This window comes from Festucalex cinctus, chromosome 7 (assembly GCF_051991245.1).
Source record: "Festucalex cinctus isolate MCC-2025b chromosome 7, RoL_Fcin_1.0, whole genome shotgun sequence".
In the NCBI taxonomy this organism is placed as follows: domain Eukaryota; kingdom Metazoa; phylum Chordata; class Actinopteri; order Syngnathiformes; family Syngnathidae; genus Festucalex; species Festucalex cinctus.
Genome location: NC_135417.1, coordinates 2,382,625 through 2,403,205, shown reverse-complemented (window position 1 = coordinate 2,403,205; position 20,581 = coordinate 2,382,625). Strand labels below are relative to the sequence as shown.

Here is a 20,581-nt window from a genome sequence, read left to right as displayed (position 1 = left end):
CGGGATATGCAACTGCGAGAGGCGCTTCGTGCATTTCTAGCTGGTAAGATGTTCGGCGCAGCACTAAGAAATTACCAACATTGGATCTAACCTGCCTCTGCATAGAGTTACGCTACATGGGACAGCTGTGGTTAAAAAAAAGAGAACAATTCTGGGAAAAACAGTTGTTGACTCAATGTATTCTTGAAAGAAAGAAAAAAAATAGTCGACTAATTGGCCATGATTGAAGTTGCCTGTGAGCACTCCCACAGCGGCGTAGCACTAAGAAATTACCAACATTGAATCTAACCTGCCTCTGCACAGTTAGGCTACATGGGACAGCTGGTTAAAAAAAGAGAACAATTCTGGGAAAAAACGGTTGTTGACTCGATGTATTCTTGAAAGAAAGAAAAAAAGTAGTCAGCTATTGATGTACAAAGAAAAAATACTTGCACTTTATTCAAAAATTTTCACAAATGTTGTCGCGACTCCAAGCAGCCTTGTCGCATCCGAGAGTAAGACGGTGGGTCCTGTACTTGCTGACGCGCTGTGTTGCGATGTCGGCTTGTCAGAAAGAAGAGGCACGAGTCTTGAATGCTCTTTGGTGGATTTAATCAGCCTTTCATGGTGAATGGTGCAGAATCGCCATGCGGGTTAACATGTTTTGCGTCTTACAGCTGTTCTGACTTACGTCACGGCACGCCTTACGTTACGTTACGGTCAACAAAAAATACGGCTACCCAGCTCGAATCACTAACTTGTCCTACCGGGAAATGCGTCTATTTGAAGTTCCCGGCAATCACCACCTGTCATGTGACCCACACACCCATTCATCGCCATAGCAACCACACACACACACCAGGTGACATATGCTATGGCGACTACAAACATTATGGCTGCAGCAATTGCACTGTTAGTCAAAATCAAACCAGTGAAACCTGCCAGGATGGAGTGCGGTAAACACCAATAAGATTAGTCATCCGGTTGTTGTGTAGACACTACAAGAGGATTCCACTTCATTCACACAACTACCATTGCTTGAGAACCCGATAATCATCCCGTAAGTACTGATGGAACTTGTGATATATACTGTACAACTTGTGTATGAGTTTGTCTTTGATATCATCATTATCTGTATTGTTTTATAATTAATAAAACACTATGTCATGTGCATTTGTACCAATTTATGGTTAGTTTTTAGCCCATTCCGCAAACATGTTGAAGATCCCTAACCTCTTCTTTAATTTTTCTCCACATTTTTTTTTTGTTTGTTTAACCAGAAACAGAATTCTTACCCTCCCAAAGCAACCATGCCTCGTCAGTTGCAACATATGATTGAAAAATTTGTGGATCTCTTTGATGAGTACTCCAGTGATGAAAGTGACTGCTTGAGCAGGGAACAGTTTAAGGCGCTGGTGACTGACGAAATCAATGCACCTGATTATGACGTAAGTGACGAAACAGCAAAAATAGAACACAATTATATGTCTTTTTTTTTTTTTTCCCCAAGTCGCCCATTTTGTGCGTTCACAGGGAAAACTCGAGCTATCCGATATCGACGAGTTCTTTGATGAGCTGGATAAGAACGATGACAACCAGCTCACCTTCAAGGAATACATCTGCGTCATGGGCAAAATGATTCAATGTCACCGCAAAAAGGCTGGCAGGTGGGGTCGCAGGGGAGGCAGAGGTGGCAGATGGAGGAGAGGTGGTAGAGGTAGTAGAGGCAGCAGAGGAGGCAGCAGTGGTGATGATGACGAAGAACGTAGAGGCGGCCGGGGCGGCAAAGGTGGCAGAGGTGGCAGTGATGATGATGAAGAACGTGGTGGCGGCCCAGGTGGCAGAGGTGGTAAGGGTGGCAAGGGCGGGAGGGGCGGTTTTTAGGATTGAAATGCCACTACTGGGCAGTCTTTACTGATGGTTCCCTGTATTTTTGTCAATGCAATTACATGAATAAACTATGAATATTGATCATACTGGTGATCCTGTCTTTTGATTAGCGACATGAATTACACCTGCCTGTTTTGAAGTTTGGTGTTGGGATTTTGGCTCCGGCCCTCATGTGTGGAGTTTGTTCTCCCTATGATTGTGCGAGTTTTCTCTGGGTCATGTCCTATGGAGGACCAAAACTGCCAAAATTCAAAATAAATAAATGACTAAATAAATACATAAATACATGACTAAAAGTGAAAATAAAAATGGATATAAAAAATATATATAATTAGAATATTATATCCAAAAAAAAAATACATATAAATGGAAATAAAAAGAGCAAAAAACATATACGTAAATAAATACTTTTATATTTAATTTTTTAATTATATTTTGATATCCTTTTTTCACTTTTATTCGTTTGTTTATTTATTTAGTCATTTATTTATTTAGAATTTTGGCAGTTTTGGGCCGTACTACCAAGTCCAAATGTTATTCAAATGAGGGGGCGGTCCTCAGCGTGTCTTGGGTTGGACTACTTCAATTATTTTCTGTCATGCCCCCCCTAGGAAGAAGAAAACATCTCGTCCCCCCAACCCCATACGCTTCGTCATATTTCATCGTCTTAGCTTTCATTTGTCTCTTTATCTCCGTCTCTCTCCACCTGTCTTCTCCATCCATCCATCCATTTTCTTGACCGCTTATTCCTCACAAGGGTCGCGGGGGCTGCTGGCGCCTATCTCAGCTGGCTCTGGGCATTAGGTGGGGGACACCCTGGACTGGTTGCCAACCAATCGCAGGGCACACAGAGACGAACAACCATCCACACTCACACGCACACCTAGGGACAATTCGGAGCACCCAATTAACCTGCCATGCATGTCTTTGGAGTGTGGGAGGAGACCGGAGTACCCGGAGAAGACCCACGCGGGCACGGGGAGAACATGCAAACTCCACCCAGGAAGGTCCGAGCCTGGACTCGAACCGGAGACCTCAGAACTGGGAAGCGGACGTGCTAACCACTCGACTACCGTGCCGCCCCCACCTGTCTTCTCATCCCTGTTAAATATTTTTTCATGGTGTCACTTGAGGGTCTGCTACACTTCGTGCCTACACTTCATACTCATACTCTGTGCTGTGTGCAAAGCGCGCATACTCAGTGCAAACAAAACCCCTACACCACCGAGCGAATACTCCCTGCGCACACTCTGCCAATGAGAGCGCCACTGCCCCCTCATGTAGTGGAGGTGCAATTGCACTTTATTATAAGACATTTTAAAAAAAAAAGCATGTTCCCCGAGGTCAAACGCGCACCCCTTGACGAAGCCTCTCTCTCTATATATATATTGGATATAATTTTTTTATTATATTTTTTGTATCCATTTTTATTTTCACTTTTAGTCATTTATTTATTTAGTCATTTATTTATTTGGATTTTTTACAGTTTTGGTCCTCCATACATGTTATGATCATCTTATGTCATGTTATACCGTGCCATGCCATGTTATTTCCATGTCATTTCACGTCATGTAAGATCAGGTGATTTCATGTCACGTTCTGTTGTGGCTGTTGCCATGGCAGCAAAAAAGGCATTCAAAAAAGCTGTTCGGGGAAGTGCCCTAAAGCAATAGCAACAAACCTGTTTTATTTATGGTACACGTCTTTCATCACCGAAGAAGAACATCGGCACGCAAAAATAATCCGTGCAGAAATCTGTAAAATCCCCATTCATGAAATTATGCTGCAAAGCTGCAATACTTTTGGGGGGGGGAGGCACAAACTCAACTAGATGAAAAATGAAGACAACTGAATATTCTGCTTTAAAGGCTACATTTTAAATAGGTATTATGTTTACTAGTCTTTAGGTATAAATTTTCACACGCCACTGAAAACTACAACCACAACAGTAAACATGCCGCTCTGGAAAATGTGACTGGACAAAAGGCTGACATTTTGCATACACATATCAAGTGAATAACATGAACATGTAAATAGAACGTGATTTTGCTGTGTGACTCACAACAAGCAAATAAATTGAGAACATACTGTTACTGTCAGAGGTGTGTTGTTGGGTGTGTCACCAAAAGCACATCAAATTGGTTGTGAAAACCTGTTGCAGACTGGAACAAACAAGGTGTGTCGGGGGCAAAATGAGACCAAAAATAGAAGTGAATTTCTCAGTAGGAAGAACCGATAAATAAAAATTACATCTAAAGTTGTGTGTCAAAATATCCTCTTCAGAGCTAATACGTTGATTTGAATACTTTGTGAAGCAAAGGATGGGAAAGAAGTTTATATTATTATTATTATTATTATTATTATTATTAGTAGTAGTAGTAGTAGTAGTATTTAGTGCTAATGCACTATGCTAGGGCGCTACGCTAGGGTAACCAAACGTCCTCTTTTGCCCAGACATGTCCACTTTTTTACATCCTGTCCAGGCGTCCGGTGGGGTTTTATAAATTCATACACAGGGTCTGCGTCTGAATGTGCACCCTACTCCCTATATAATGCCCTACTGAGGGTTCACGCCATTTTTTTAGTGGTGTCTGAATGCCAAAGAAACTGAAAATTACCCACAATTCACTTTGAAAAGTGTGAACATCGATGTTCACTCAAACGGGTTGATATAGACCACAATGCATTGTGAGTATGACAAAAACATGGTGCGAGCGACATTGCAAGAATCAAAGCGATGCATTAATATATACTACGGAAATAATTAATTCGTTTTTGTACAACAAAGGAACTAAAGTACAGTTTTAAAACACTTCCATTCACAATTTTGCATTTATTGCGGTGGTCACATGATATCCGACGAGGAGAAAGTAGTAAGGTGTCTGTGATTCACCAAACAGAATGCAGGCACTATAAGCAACTATATAGTGCAAGAGAACATTCACATCATCTTATATTGGCTGCCATATTATCTGTTTACTGTAACTCTAATCACTCTTGTAGGCCATTATATTGACTGCCAGCATTTGTTACTGGATGTCACTGAGTTACAATAATTTAATATCAAAAGTAGCAACTTTAACTTGAATCCACAAATAGAAACAATAAACAATAAACATATATTAAACCTTGTCTGTACAAAAATAACACATAAAAGAGGTAAAACACAATCACAAGTGTTACTAGTAGTAACAGCAACAAAGCATGATGGGAAAGCCTCCTACGATTACCGCTGCTCTCTTCAAGTTAGCATCAGTCAGCTCAGTAGTGTGTGCCACAAGTGGTGAAAACACATTTCAAAATAAGAGTACTAACAGGAAGTACAGCGTTAGCTGCCTTAATCTTGCTGGTTTAACTTCATTTGGTAAGTGGGTCTTGTCCCATTTAATGTACATTTTATTGGTTTCTTTTTGGCCTTTTTTTTTGTGTGCCCATTTTATGTTCACATACTGTTGTAAGAGCATTCAATTGTAAATTAAATTTTGGATCAAATGCAATATGAGTATTGGAGGGATCTAATTTACATTGATACACAAACTGTAAAATTGTGTATGTTCATTAAAATGAAAGTGGGCCAGCCTGAGCCCTGAAACTCCAGAGCTGAATGCGTTGGGAGCTCGTGAAAATGAAGTGTTGGTTTACTTTGAGAGAGAGAAAAGGTACATTTTGCAGTTTCCAAAGAGTCACATGACATTCACAGTGCAAGCCTGAGGACTCCTTGACGTCATTTTCATTCAACAGCGGGGGTGGTACAAACAAAATGGCTGTCCCCAGAGATGGATGAAAATGATTGTGTTAATCTGCTTAATTCTTATTGCATCATTGTGATATTAATCTGAATAGCGTGTTTAGACTAGTAGAGGCACATAGAACCTATTATTGCAAAGAAAATGTTTGCATTTCAGGGCACCACTGTTCTGTCGCCAATACGCTTTTTAAATTCGACAAATAGGGCTTCTTGTCACACTTACAAACCTACACACGACAAAACAGCCAGCAGTGGTTCAGACAAAACACGGCACATTTCACATGCTCTAAAAGGGTGGAAAGAAGGTGTGTCGCCAACTGTTGCATAAAACGTCAGTACCGTCTTCTCTTGACATTTCTCCTCTCCAACACCATTTGAACTCAGCTGATCACACAAAATTCGGTAAGTGGTGATTTCTTTCTAAAATATAATTCGTGTTAGACGTCATAAGTGCATACGATATTCTCTCCTTCCAGAGCCAAAATGAGCACTCAGAAAAAGTTTGCAGGAATGCCCACAACGCCAAGGTTGATAGAGGCAATGTGCATTCTTCAGGAAACATTTATAGAATATGCAGCGATGTCAGGGGAAATGCACACTATGACCCAAGCTGACTTCGCTGTGATGCTCCGCAAAGAATGCTGCATGCAGGTGAGAGAAAGAGAGAAAAAGATGAAAAGTCCTTCTCATTCCCAAGTGTTTGACAATTTTACTGCTTTTGTGTATAGCTCAACAGCAGTCAGTCACTGACTGACTTCTTCAACAGGCTGGACTCCAATGGTGACGGTGTTTTGGACTTCAATGAGTTTTGTGTTCTTATGGCAACATTCCTTACATTATTGTCACCTTCATGAAATCATACTTTGTATGTTTACGTTTGCTTTAACAAGCACGACACGATTCTAAGTCCTTGAGTAATGCACCTGTATTAGTCTTATTCATAAAATGTCATGAATAATAACTGACTAATTTCCTTAGTTTGATCCAACATATAGTATTTGGTTGATTTGGTCTTGTGTGAAAAAAATAAAATGTGGTTACACTTTTTATGCTGTATGATACTGTATGTGCATCTACTGGACTATGTTTACATTATTGCTCCCACCTAGTGTTGAGATTTTGAATACTGAAACGTGTCAGCATTGTTGATAATTTGACAGTAGAAGTTAAAGTTGTTGTTGAGCAAAATTAGAAATTGATTAAAAAAAAAATAAAGAAATGAAAACTCACAACGGCCCCTTATAACTTATCTTTTTCACTTGCTCAAGTAATTATTTTGTGGTGTACTTTTTCCATGAGTATTAATATTATTGTAAAGTAACAGTCTTACTTGAGCACGATTTTTGGCAACTCTAAATTTCACACGGAGTACATTGTAGTAAGAGGACATCTTTATTTTTAGAATCCGTACGTTTTGTGGCGTTTATGTTGGGTGGTTTACCGTGAGATTTGTTTCAAATATTTCTTTTTGCAATTGAAAATGCGTGCCTTTGCTCAAAAAGGAATCACTCAGTTAAACCCACAGCGACCACTGATGCAGCTCACGTGAACGCGCCGAGGCGCGGTCTCGTTAATCATCGGCTTCTTTCGGAATTTTCCGCTCTCCCGGGCAGTTAAACGAGTTAGCTAGCACAGCTGATTAGCCTGCCGCTACCCAGCTAATATCCGTCGCTTATCTCCGTTTTCCCACCTGGGGCGGATGGCAAAAGTGCTGTAACAAATGGCGGATGTCCAGGGGCACGCGTTTTGTACACCGCTGCCCCAGCATTCGGCGTTTAACGGCACTCGGAGCGAGGATATTACTCCGGACGCCGGCGGCGGCTCCGACGGCTTCCAGAGCCCGAGCAGCACCGTGACGTCTGGCCCACGTCTCATCCGAATAGTCAAGTCGGACTCTGGCTATGGTTTCAATGTCCGGGGCCAAGTTAGTGAAGGAGGGCAACTTCGGAGCATTAACGGGGAACTGTACGCTCCGCTGCAGCACGTCAGTGCAGTCCTGCCGGGAGGTGCAGCCGACAGAGCCGGCATTTCGAAAGGGGACAGGATCCTTGAGGTGTAAGTGGATCACCCATGCTTCTATTGTTTGTTTACAAAATCAACGTGACAGACAGTGTCAGTGTGGAAGCTGCACTGGGCTGGTGAATGGGATGTTTGTTCCAAGGGGTCATTATAAATTCCTGTCACACTAGTTCCATCTCACCCCCACTTCTTATTAATGCACACTTTTTATTCGACCTATCACCACTTAGCCACTTCACTCTCATCAGCATCACTAAATTGTGACTTGCATTTGATCGCATTACACTGATTGACGGTTGATGATGTTGGGCTCTGTTGCTATGGAGAGGAGCGTGCAGCATCCGGCTTCAGCAGCATCTGTGCGTGTGTGCGTGCAAGGTATGCAAAGACAGGAACGGTCAACCCTGATTGGCTTTTCTCTGGCAAAGTTGCCACCTCATTGGCTGACAGTTGAATGCCGCTTTGGCAATGGTTGGCCTGCAGTAACTTGGCAGTTTGGTGACCCCAATATTTCGGGGTGCCTGTGTATAGGTTTTGTTATTGCCCCTATGAGCATTTATTTTGATTTGATTTCATTGAATTCATTGGATGTTGAAAATGTTCATTGCAATATTTGATTTAAAAAATATATATATATATGTGGCTGTTGTACCAAGATGAACTGTGAGGTATATAGGGCTATAATAACTCACTGCTCACATTCATCTTGATGTTAATAAACTGATGTGAGCCAAACAGACTTCTTGAAGATTTTTTCAATGGGCCAATTTCAAGCTAAAAGCATAAGTTTCACTTCCTGAAGACAAAAGTGAAGACAGCAAGAGCCATTCTAAAGTAGCAAGCGAAGGGGGGTACTTTTGAGTCCCTGAAAATTGAGTCACTAGATTTCTTTCAAATCTGTAATGGTGGCATGTGAAGGCAAAAATGAAGACAAATAATTTAATTGTTCAAGTACTTCTCCAAGTAGACTTGAATGCACTTTCAGTTTTTCAGGGTGAAATCATAAGACCACCACCACCAACAAAAAGAGATCTCGTAACAGGTGAACCAAGGCAATTGAAAACAAAAATCATTCCCTTGAAACAAAGGAAAACAACTGACTTGATGACACTATAGAAAGCGCTGAAGCTTCAGGACCAAAAGTCACTGCATGAGGTGCTTATGGAGTCATAAAACTGCATGATTGAAGTGCTGCCAAAGTGCTAAGTCGGTGCTTTGCACTGGTCACCACTTTTTCTTGTCACTACGCCTGCTTAGTGCCTCTCATTCTACCTCTTGGCTTCATTTGTTGTACCCATGTAGCATTACATCGTGCTGTGTGATGTAATAATAGCGGCTGACACCAGATCAGCTGTCAGTCACAAGTTCCACTCAAAGCATTTCCTGTTGGTCTGTGTTCCAGCTGACTATTGCAAAGGGATGTGCCTCTGCTACCAGCATCTTGCTTCACTGCTGTCATCCATCAAGATAGTAACACAAAATACCGTCAGGTCCCTTTGGGAGTTGTTTTAATTAGCTTAAAGCACACTTTTGGCTGCTGCATTAGCATGAACATCTGCTCCACATGCTTAACACTATGTTGTGATGTTCTTGCTACATGGTGGCTCAGATTTTTTACACAAAAATCCAACTTTCATTTTTTTTTTTTGTTTATTAAAAAAAAAAAAAGCAAAGAGCTTTGCAGTGTTCAATACACAACAGGTGCCTTTTGAGGTGCAGGCGTTATTATGGCCCACTTGAGGTCGCCATCATGTTAGATGCTATGTTTGACTTTAAGTGTGTGTGGCTTTAACTCATGCACTCCCAGCCATTTTCACTGAAGCAACCCCCTTCGCTCCCGGCTGTTTTATTGGATTTTGACTGATTTTGCAAGGCCCACAGAATATTGTGTTCTATTGCTATAAAAACATGGAACCTATCAAAAGAAAGATTAGAGTCTATTCTTTTATCAGGAACAAACGTATATTTATATGTTTCTGTTTTGAAGCAGAGCAATAGAATATAGCTAAGTTTTTCATCATTACTCACAAATCTGCTTAGAATTGTGAGGAAACAGCTTGTTTTCATCATGGCCCAGGGTGACCCTCTGCTGCCACCTGCTGGCCGTTCTTGTAATTACTACCATTTCCCCCCCCACATTTTCTCTGCAGTTGAGAGGCTGCATCAAAGCCTTCTGCACTCTCTAGCATAAAAAAACAAAACGTATATAAATACGTCTTTGGGATACTTAATACATTTAAAATAGAACGTATTTATACGTTTTTGGGAGCAAGTGAGTTTAAAGGTTGGGCCTGGCATTGTGACTGATGTGGGAATCAGCGAATAACAGTGTAGGGTTGGCTCAATTTTAGTTAGCAGCTGGCTAACTGTTAGCTGACAACATACTGTATGAATCGAGTAAGGCTAATTAACTAATTAGCAGAAGTGATCTTAACTTGTTATGCAGCTACAAGCAATTGTAATTTTTCCATATTTGATGGTATAAAATTGTGATTGTTGTGACCCTTGTCTGCGAATAACTTATCATTTTACCTTCCTTGGCACGTCTGCTCATCTTCCTTCCCTTGAACAGCAACAGAGTGAATGTTGAAGGCGCGACGCACAAGCAGGTGGTGGACCTGATCCGGGCTGGAGAGAGGGAGCTGGTATTGACCGTGCTCTCAGTCCCGCCTCAGGAAGCCGACTGTCTGGACGTCGGGGACGACAGCTCGGCCCAATCCTGTTACGACTACTCGGACAAGCAGGCCGTCCCCATCTCTGTGCCCAGCTACAAGCACACTGAGCTCAATCAGGAGAAGTTTGTGGTGAGAACCTGAGAGGAAGATTTGAGTGCTGGAGAGTTTTGGTCCAACTTCTAAAGTCTAATGCTGATTAAACAGTACATGGTTATATGAGCAAATACACTATATAATGTTACCTTCTCTCCCTCCAGGTATATAATGTCTACATGGCGGGAAGGCAGCTGTGCTCTAAACGCTATCGAGAGTTTGTGATTCTTCACCAAAACCTGAAGAGAGAGTTTGCCAACTTCGCCTTCCCCAAGCTGCCCGGGAAATGGCCTTTTTCTCTGTCGGAGCAGCAGCTGGATACGCGGCGCAGAGGCCTGGAAGAATATCTGGAGCGAGGTGTGGAGTGAGAAGGTTCTTTGGAATATCTTTCAGTGCACCTTGCAGCATGCATCATAAATAAGTCTTGAATATTTATACATATTTATGAACTCCAATAATATTTTCTGCACACTGAACTGGGAGGACTCCTATAAAATCCATCCTCCCACTTTTTATGCCGTTTATCTGCAGTGTGCTCTGTGAGGGTCATTGGCGAAAGTGACATCATGCAAGAGTTCCTGTCGGAGTCAGATGAAGTAAGAAATAACTGCTATTTGTGTATGATATGCAAATATGTGCATGTGGTTTTTGTTGCACTGCAGGATGTTTCCTCACCACATCTTTACCTCTCATGATCTAGAACTACAATGGCGTGTGGGATGTGGACTTGAGAATAGCCGTTCCCGATATGACCACGCTCACTGTGCGGATTCGCAAAAATTCCACCACTGACCAGGTGTATCAGGTACCAAAAAAAAAAATCCTTCATCATGTCTCTTAATCCTAACAGTCATGTTACATTCCTTATAACCTTTGATCTCTTTTTTTGATTATTTTTTCAGGCTTTGGTCATGAAACTAGGGATGGACAGCTTAACGGCCAGCTACTTTGCACTGTTTGAGGTCATTGAGCAGACCTTCTGTGAGTACAGACTATAATTAACTCATTCAATCCCAGAAATGTATAAATACGTTTTTAATACTTTGTCCTGCACTCCCCAAAACACATTTGTGTGTGTGTGTTGTTTTTTTGTTTTTTGTTTTTTTTGGGGGGGGGCTATGATGCAGCTTCTGACGCAATGGTAGTTATTACCAAAAAAAATGGCCAGCAGGTGACAGCAAAGTAAAAGAGATCAGCAAGGACCATGTTGCAATAAGCTCTTTTTCCCAGTGTTTTCAACAGGTTTGTGATTCATAATAAAACTTAGCTGTATTCTAATGCTAATTGCTGCAAAACGGAAACAGATATAACATAAATATTTTTTTTCCTGATGAAAGAAGGGACTTTAATCTTTCTTTTGGTAGGTTCCATGTTTTTATAGCAATAGAACAGAATATTCTGTGGGCCTTGCAATATCAGTCAAAATCCAGGAAAACAGCCGGGAGCGAAGGGGGTTGCTTCAGTGAAAATGGCTGGGAGTGAATGAGTTAAGCACCAAACTTGCACCATGTTATGACTCACATTTCCCCTTAATTAGAAGTCTGAATGGGTAAAAGGAAAAAAGAAATTAAAGTTGAGGAAATACAGTGAGATAAACCGTGTAAACAGAGGGGAACTAAAACTACTCACATTGTCTATAAATAATAAATAGAAAAATATATTTAAAAAATATAATCATTGTCAAGGAATTATTTTTTATTTTATAACTATGTAATTTATTTTTTACCTCGTCTGTGAGTAACTTTGCCTGTTTTGAAAATCAAATGTTACCCTTGATAATGATGATTTGATCACATTTTGATCGTCTCTTGAGGAATATTTGCCCACTATATTTTGGATTTGTTGTCTTTCTCCAGCTGCTCTCCTTTCTTTTGTTCAGTACGTAAGCTCGCCCCCAACGAGTTCCCCCACAAGCTCTACGTGCAAAACTACACCTCAGCCATCCCTGGAACTTGCCTCATGATGCGCAAATGGCTCTTCACTACCGAAGAGGAGACCTTGCTCAATGACAACCAACTTGCTGTCTGCTACTTCTTCCACCAGGTGTGTGTTGTGTGCTGTAAGGATGGGAGCTTTATTTCTTCCCCTCTTTAAATTGATTTCTCTTTTTACAGGCCTTGGAGGATGTAAAGAAAGGTTTCATCAAAGTAGAGCAGAAATCCTACCAGCTGCAGAAGGTTGCCGAGCAAAAAAACATGTCCATGGTCAGTCTCTCATAAACAGACACACACTAGTGACAGTTTTATAGGAGCTTTTTAATCCAGATTGGTTAGCACTTAGCACTTATAATAATTATATGTTATGACAATCAACATTGGTAGGGTTGTCTTTCTGTGTTTTTTTCCTTACAAAAAAGAAGACATATGTTTGTGCTGGGCAAAGTGTACAAATGCAACAGCTGCTATCATACGTTTTCTAAATATGAGCTGCCCATGACCACAGACATACTGTAATGTACAATTGTTTACAGTTACTAGGGGCGTATTTAGTCATTTGGGGCCATTTACTGCAAAGGTTTTGACTATTAAAGTTTAACTCATTCACTCCCAGCCATTTTCACTGAAGCAACACCCTTCTCTCCCAGCTGTTTTACTGGATTTTAACTGATTTTGCAAGGCCCACAGAATATTGCGTTCTATTGCTATAAAAACATGGAACCTACCAAAAGAAAGATAAGAGACTTTTCTTTCATCAGGAAAAAAAACGTATATTTCTATCCGTTTCCGTTTTGCCACAATTAGCATTAGAATAGAACTGTGTTGAAAACAGCTTTGTTGCAACATAACCCTGGTTGATCTCTTAAACTCTGCTTCCACCTGCTGGCCGTTTTTGTAATAACTACCATTGCCATTACCATTCTCTTCACTACAGAGGCTGCATCAAAGCCTTCAATACGCTCTAGAATAAAAAAAACAAACAAAAAAAACATAAAAAAACGTAAAAATACGTCTTTGGGAGCATGGTAATATTTAAAATCAAACCTATTTATACGTTTGTGGGAACAAATGAGTTAAATCCTCTTCCAGTAACTCATCTCAATGCTTTTCCTGTAATTGATAACACTAACACATTATTTGCACAGTAAAAAGATGGAATATTCCATTGCAAGAGAAAAGAAGGGGGGGCTCCCGAAACATTCATGATAGAATAAGCATTGTGGTGTGTTAGTTGCAATTCATTTTAAATGAAGAAAACTTTATTAATCAGTTTTTATTCGAAATTTGTGGGCCCGTTTAAAATTTGGGACCCGAGGCATTTGCCTATTTTTGCCTAAATGATAAGTTCAGTGTTGTACAGTACATAAAAAAAACAACTTTGGGTCATGAGTCAGATGCTGCTTCACCGAATCAAAAGACAAAATTTAATCACACACGCTTAAACCTGCACTGTCCTCTCCCTTTCCCCCCTCACAGTATCTGAGTTTGTTGAGGGGCTGCGAGGGCTACAACGAAATCTTGTTCCCTCACTGCTCGTGCGACTCCAGACGCAAAGGCCACGTCATCGCGGCCATCAGCATTCAGCACTTCAAGCTGCACGCCTGCACTGAGGAGGGGACACTCGAGGCAAGGGCAACTGCTTTTTAGCGTGCGCCACTTAGCTATATATACGCACACTCTTCAGGTACACTTGCACAATCTAATGAGATCCAATACATGGGCAGTTAACGGGAAAATACTGACCTCTGCTGTAATAGATGTCGTCGCCGCTATTAGTTGGTGTGTGCGTTGTTCCCTTGAAGAAATAAACTCTGTGCCCCGAAGCAAAACATTCCAAGTGGTACCATTATGGAGCAGTAATTGCCTTTACTTTGATATCTGGTGCTAACCTTGATCTGAGCAAATGGCAACACCAAAAGCTATTTTTAAAATGTTATATTCAATATGCTAGTTGGAGAGGTATTTAACAAGAAAGAGTTTCTTGTTATGGTTGTTGGTATTGAGGCATACTAGAGGTGTAGCTCATATTTTGACCCAGTTGCTAAATGACCACATCATGGACTGGCTGCTATCCAACCATAGCACACATATTGACAATTCAGAGGCTCCAATGAACCTGCACATTTTTGGAATATGGGAGGAAGCACATGGAGAAAATTCAGACTCCGTGTCGGAAGAACTCATCTAGATTATTTAGATTAAAGATTATCTATGGGGAAAATGAAGATATCTATATTTAATTTTATCTAATTGGATTTACGTAAACTTTGTATGTCCCCTGTGCACACATAATATTCAGTGTGCACGTCAGAGTGGTATTGATTTAACTAAAAGCAGTTTATTATTGTTACATCACACTCGAGATGCAGCGATCCATTTGCTAAATAATGCAACTAAAATGTTAGAAACAGCTCAAAGTATGATGACGTGCAGTCCACCTCTTCAAAAGCTACCCCCAATATACCGACCATAGATGCCTTCAGCAGGCTTTTTGATGCAGAGCTCATGCAGGTGTACCTAATGAAGTGGCCAGTGAGTCTGTTAATATTCAGCCCTTGGCCCAAGGATCCGTGGCTCTTACCGTCCATTGTGTCTGCTAACAAACACTCTATGCTAATGGACTTCACTGTGATTTCAGAACCAGGTGATTGCCTTCGAGTGGGGGGAGATGCAGAGGTGGGACACCGACGAAGAGGGCATAGCTTTTTGCTTCGAGTACCTTCGAGGGGAGAAGAAACCACGCTGGGTCAAGATATTCACACCATACGTGAGAAGACAGAGCTGTTTGTTTTGCTCTTTTAATCACAGGAAAGCGATTAATTTTGCATTCTACCATAACTGACTTGTCATTCCAGTTTAACTACATGCATGAATGCTTCGAGAGAGTTTTCTGCGAGCTCAAGTGGAGAGAGGAGGTAAGGACTGCGCATTTTTGGCTGCTTTCCCTTGAACTGTACTGGCTGACAATGTGTTGAAAATAGCTTGGGAACAAATCTATAACTCTCAAAATGCTCACATTTCTGCCTCTTTGCGGGAGCCGTACGGCGTTATGTCGCCTCAAGATTGAAAGCCTGAATGTTGTTTAACCCATGAAAAGTGAAAATAGTTAGGTTCGGTCAGACTTTTTTTGTTAGCAATGGATCACTGAAATGCTTCAGCACAGAAAGAACTGGTCAGCCACAAAGTTAACTGTGCAGACTCATTTTACTGCATCACTAACGGCTTCAAGACCTTTGAGGAAGAATTCGGGAACATGATGTAACCACAGTCGTTTGCTATTTTTGATATATTAGCTTGGGGGTTAGCGTGAGAGCAGACTGTAATGTGGCTGGCTGCCGACTTGCATCAATGACAGCGTAATAAATTTGTGATTTTTAGCATATTTTATTATAGGATTTCCACCAGTCATTAACTCATTCAGTGCCATTGACGGTTATACACGTCAAAGATCAATTTTATTTGGGCTGGCAGTGAATGAGTTAAAAAGCATTCAGTCATTAAATGGATTTTGCTAGAAAAAATAGGGCCGTAAATGGCATTAAAAAATGACAAATTTTGATAAAATTAAAAGATATAAATTTGTGGGGACTAGTGAATGGTCTGTACTCCAAGCGTTGCTTCATGTTCAAAATACCAATTGCAATGAATTTGAAAATAAAATTGTACTGTTTCTGTCACCAGTGTGCAACATGAAACACTAATGCCATCTAGTGGCAGAAAAAACAAATACCTCAACACAAATCTATGACTCAATGTTTCACACTCCTTTAACTGTTTAGTATAGAATTTTTTACTTCATATAACTTTCTATAAAATTACTGTATCAGTGAATGAAGATACAACCGCATTTGTATTTGGTAACCATATTTGTCCACTTTTATGCTACTTAACGAGTATTAAAAAAAAAAACATAAAGGAGAAAATATTTTATTGTAATTTGTACATTTAGGACAGATAATGTTAATTTGCTATTTATGGTGAATTTACCACGGAAATCAAGTAATTAATGACGATTAAAAATATTTTCAATGTCCACAGTTGGAGGAGGAGGCTACGGACAAAGACAACAAGAACTGCTCCCACGATGGTATGTGTGGCAAGGTCAAACTATGCCTGCAACAGTTCCAATCAGCAAAAGCCTGACATGATCCTTCCTGTTTCTTCTCAGGTCTACTTCAGACCCCGTCCTGTTTGCTGTTGCAGAATATTTTCCAGCTGATGAGGTACCGAAGGGACGGAGGCACCCAGCGAGAGGGATCGTTACCTCTTGACTACACCCCGGAATCGTGCACTCGCCCCAGCCCGGCCCTCTTCTGAACCGCAGAGACGCTCGGCAGTTTAGGACACGGTCAGCGTTTACGCTTCCATCCAGCAGACGCCCCAATTCCCACACATACGAACCAGCAAACATCTGCAAAACGTGGGCAACTTTTGAATCCAGCACATAATCATGCATTGAGAGCATCCAGAGCAACTTGACTGCAATCCGGACAACGCGAGGTAAGATAGACTGAGATGAACAGACAAGATCTTTTGCAACTTTTCAAAGGGAAACTGGAAAATATGGAATCGTGATCCTCAGTTTTTGGCATTTGGCGCACGGGAACTGATCAGTGTTTCCTTTACTTGCTAGTCTAATATGGCCATGCTCTTATCTCAGAACACTCACAACTCAAGTCATCTTTTCCCATGGAAATTAATCTGTTCTAGGACCACATTGTCCTGTTTTTGGTGGTTGTGTCTTCATCACAAAGGGGCAGTGTAATACAGATAGACCGTATTTCACAACTGACTCAGTCAATAAGCTGTTTAATCGTAATATTTTTTTGTGGAAGATAAAGAATATATGCCTGAGTGTTGGTATATTGTATGCCTTCATTTATTGGTTCTCAGTTTGTATTCAAATAGCCATTGCTAACATGTTTATGACTTTGTCTCTTGTGAGGAGTAAATGGTGAAGAATATGAGTGAAGAATTGTTCAGTGTGTGCCAAACTGCTGCTTCTTTTCCAGCGAGTTGAGTTGAATTTGCCGCCGCTACCTATAGCAAATGTACCTCGTATTTTGTTCATAAAGCAAAACCAAGTCAGGTGACTTATAAGTGAAGGAACCACTGTATATGCAAGACGTCTCATATGTATTACAGGATGACATCTGCTGATGTTATAGAAAGTGAGCAGCTGTCAAAACGTCTTTTCAGAAAATAGACTGATCTAAAATCTGTACAAAGCAGCACATTTTTTGCCCACAAAGCAGCCCAGTAAGGTGATCACAAGTAAGTGAAATTAGACTTGGACAATTGTTGGAGCACTTTTAGTTTCAATGGGAGCTTTCAGTCATACCATATTTGGGTAGCAGTATATCAGCAAATGCTCCAAATGTGTCAAATTGTGAGGCCCGCTTCAGCTTTTGGATTTAAGTTATAAGCATTTTTTTAATTGAAGTATATTTATATATTTTTCCAGTATTATAACTTCAAAATTGTGACTGACTGGTTAATAAGCCGCTGTGTTAATAAGCCATCATTCAACCCTCATATATTTATAGTATTACATCAACAAGCTTAAAGATTTAAGTGTTTTTTGGAGTATTATCCTGAGAAAAAAAAAGTGACAGTTGTTTACTCTGAGCTGTGTGCATGACCCAGACTGACCAGCAGGGGTCCTTCTTCCCCTACCGGCTCCGCCACTGGCAGTGATTAATAGGCCTTAATTCAAACATACGACAATTTATCGCTTCAGATGCTTCCTCGCTCAGCGGGTAAATCCCTCACGCTCTCCCAATTCAGACGGTATTTGACATATTTACAACCGCACAAAAAAACAAACAAACAAAAAACATACATGCACTTTTGATAAGGGCTGAACAGTGAACACACAGTAGCTGCAATCTAATATGATGAACTGTCTAATTTAATATCCTGTTATTGTTTCCAGAGTAATCGAATACAAATGGCACTGAAATGAGGAATGTACTAAGAGATTGTAATTATAGCTTAGCCCATTATTCAAGCAAAATATGCAACATTAACATCCATGATGTATGAATAATATGTAAATATTTATTATTATTTGTATTTCAAATCATTTAGGAGGAAAAGGTAGTTATTGTGAACCCTGTGTTGTGAATGATGATGTCATCAGACAGCTCATGAGATCCAATATGAGAGAGCGGTATAAAAATTCTGCCTTAACGATGATAATAATGCTTGGTGCGAACACTGTATTAATTCTGTAAAGTTTTAATGTAATGATATGTTTATATTTGAATGAAGCCATTGGTCCAACATTTCTCCTCATCCACACTTGAATTGCGGCTCACATTAGGAATGTGAAAATTTTCATTAAAGCATTGCCTGGAGAGTTAATTAACATTTTATAATGCCACCTGTTTGAGCCTGGAACAAATTAATTCACTGTGCATTATTCCCCTTGGGGGGGAAAAGTGCTTTTAAAATGAGAGTAACTCGGAAGTCTTTGTTGCACAACAGTTTGTGCTGAATGTTTGCATTTTCACTGACGCGATGTCGATGCTTTTAAAATCCCTGTCGAGTGAAAATAAATGCCTTGTGTAATTCACACATCACAATAATGAGCGTTATTAGCAACCCTGACAAATTTGAATGATTACAAAAATTGCCAAGTGTTCATAGTTCTCTCCATGACCTGCACGCAGTCAAGGTTGACAACGAGGCACTCTAAAGTGGCCTTGCCAGCCAGAAACTTCATCCCACACGCTGGCTGTCAAGTTGAGCTTTTAAAAAAATATATCTTTTGTCACTCCCAGCTATTTTCAATCAATCAATCAATCAATCAATCAATCAGATTATAGTTAAGTTTCATCATTGTTCACAAACCTGTTGAAAATACTGGCAAAAAGTGCTTGTTGCAACATGGCCCTGGATGATCTCTTATACTCTGCTGCCACTTGCTGGCCTTTTTTGTAACAACTACCTTTCGTTTAAGCGACCTCTTCATGTCAGAAGCTGTATCAAAGCCTTCTGTATGCTGTAGCATAAAAAAAATAAAAAAAACATTAAAAAAAAAACGTATAAATACGTTTTGGGGAGTGAAGGACAAAGTATTAAAAAGTGTATTTATCCGTTTTTGGGTTTGAATGAGTTAATGGATGTTCTCATTCACAAACACAATTTCTAGAGTCTTTTCTGGGCGTTTTATGCTCTCTCCCAGACTGTCTCCCGTCACTGTCCGATCAAATAAAAATAAAAAATAAAATTCTATTTTGCTAGGGGAATGTTTTTTTTGTTTTTTTTCTCCCTCAAGCCGTTGAGCCTCTCACACTTTGAAATCTGCTGCTCTCGAGCCCTGCAGGTGATATAGCAATGTTAATGCATCTTGCAAGATGTTATGTGATTTTCCTCTAAAAGCCTTCAATTGATTAATGAGCTTCAACAGAGTTGTGTGAAGGAGGCCTAATTGAATGTGATGAGCTTCAAATTGATCGGCTGGAGTTTGCCGGAGCTGTTTTTGCGGGAATCTGTTTGCCGACTGGACCGTGTCTGATGTTCTCCATTGCGCGCGCACGTCTCTGTCCTGCTTGAGAATAATTTGTCGTCCTGATTGTTTATTTACGGATCAATTTCTGCATCTGTGATAATAGACCCACATGGAGATGATAACTGACAACCTGCAGATTGTTGGCGCATTGTAATAAATTGTATTCTTTTAAATAAACCATTTTATTGATGCACTGGTTACACTTTCTTTCTGTTTTGGAATTGGGACTGATCCTGTTAGGAGGATGTTCCGCCAGTCCTCCCACTTTGCTTCTCTTATCCTGCTCTCTTCTCGTCTCCAACTTCCCTTAATGAGATGTGGGAGACAAATACCCAAAAGCCGGAGGATGGGCCGTTCCTTATCGACCCGCATCAACTCCTCCGTCGCTATGTAATTAATAGCTGTTGAGTGGTGGTGGTGCACAAATCACAATATGATCTCAGGACGTGAGTTTAGAAACACGTGGTGGAAAGAGAGATGATCAATCTCAAAGGTGATGAAAACTCTTTCGGTGTCACCTTTGGAAATAAGGGCACACCTAGTTTGATGTCGAAATATGGAATACAACATTGCCTACATCCACCCAATAGTACAGGTCCTCATCATTTTTTTTTTTTTAAATTAATAACAATTCTAAACGTCAAAGTGCTCTCAATCCTGCATTGCACAGCTCACCTGATTTTCGTTTGGGTCATGTGATGTTCTCAATGCGAGCCCAAGGACA

The 20,581-nt window shown here is 40.5% G+C and overlaps 2 protein-coding genes and 1 long non-coding RNA gene across 4 annotated transcripts; all 3 read left to right on the top strand.

Moving 5' to 3' along the window:
- Positions 1–1,229: 1,229 nt before the first annotated feature.
- LOC144022335 (protein S100-A6-like) lies at positions 1,230–1,863 on the top strand. Its single transcript, XM_077527058.1, has 2 exons — positions 1,230–1,427; positions 1,513–1,863. The coding sequence occupies exons 1-2, from the start codon at positions 1,290–1,292 to the stop codon at positions 1,861–1,863; spliced, it is 489 nt and encodes a 162-aa protein (XP_077383184.1). The 5' UTR covers positions 1,230–1,289.
- Positions 1,864–5,872: 4,009 nt separating this feature from the next.
- On the top strand, positions 5,873–6,664 carry LOC144022686 (uncharacterized). Its single transcript, XR_013284389.1, has 3 exons — positions 5,873–6,019; positions 6,094–6,268; positions 6,346–6,664. It is a non-coding gene; the product is annotated as an uncharacterized LOC144022686 (long non-coding RNA).
- A 362-nt stretch (positions 6,665–7,026) lies between these two features.
- snx27b (sorting nexin 27b) lies at positions 7,027–20,007 on the top strand. Of its 2 annotated transcripts, none has more exons than XM_077527691.1 (13): positions 7,027–7,672; positions 10,209–10,440; positions 10,569–10,761; positions 10,936–11,000; positions 11,105–11,209; positions 11,307–11,385; positions 12,284–12,447; positions 12,519–12,608; positions 13,818–13,967; positions 14,980–15,108; positions 15,197–15,256; positions 16,380–16,428; positions 16,545–20,007. In XM_077527691.1, the coding sequence occupies exons 1-13, from the start codon at positions 7,338–7,340 to the stop codon at positions 16,610–16,612; spliced, it is 1,719 nt and encodes a 572-aa protein (XP_077383817.1). In that variant the 5' UTR covers positions 7,027–7,337; the 3' UTR covers positions 16,613–20,007. The 2 variants fall into 2 exon arrangements, with proteins under 2 accessions (XP_077383817.1, XP_077383816.1); XM_077527690.1 differs by having other exon boundaries at positions 7,029–7,672; positions 16,510–20,007.
- The last annotated feature ends 574 nt before the right edge of the window (positions 20,008–20,581 follow it).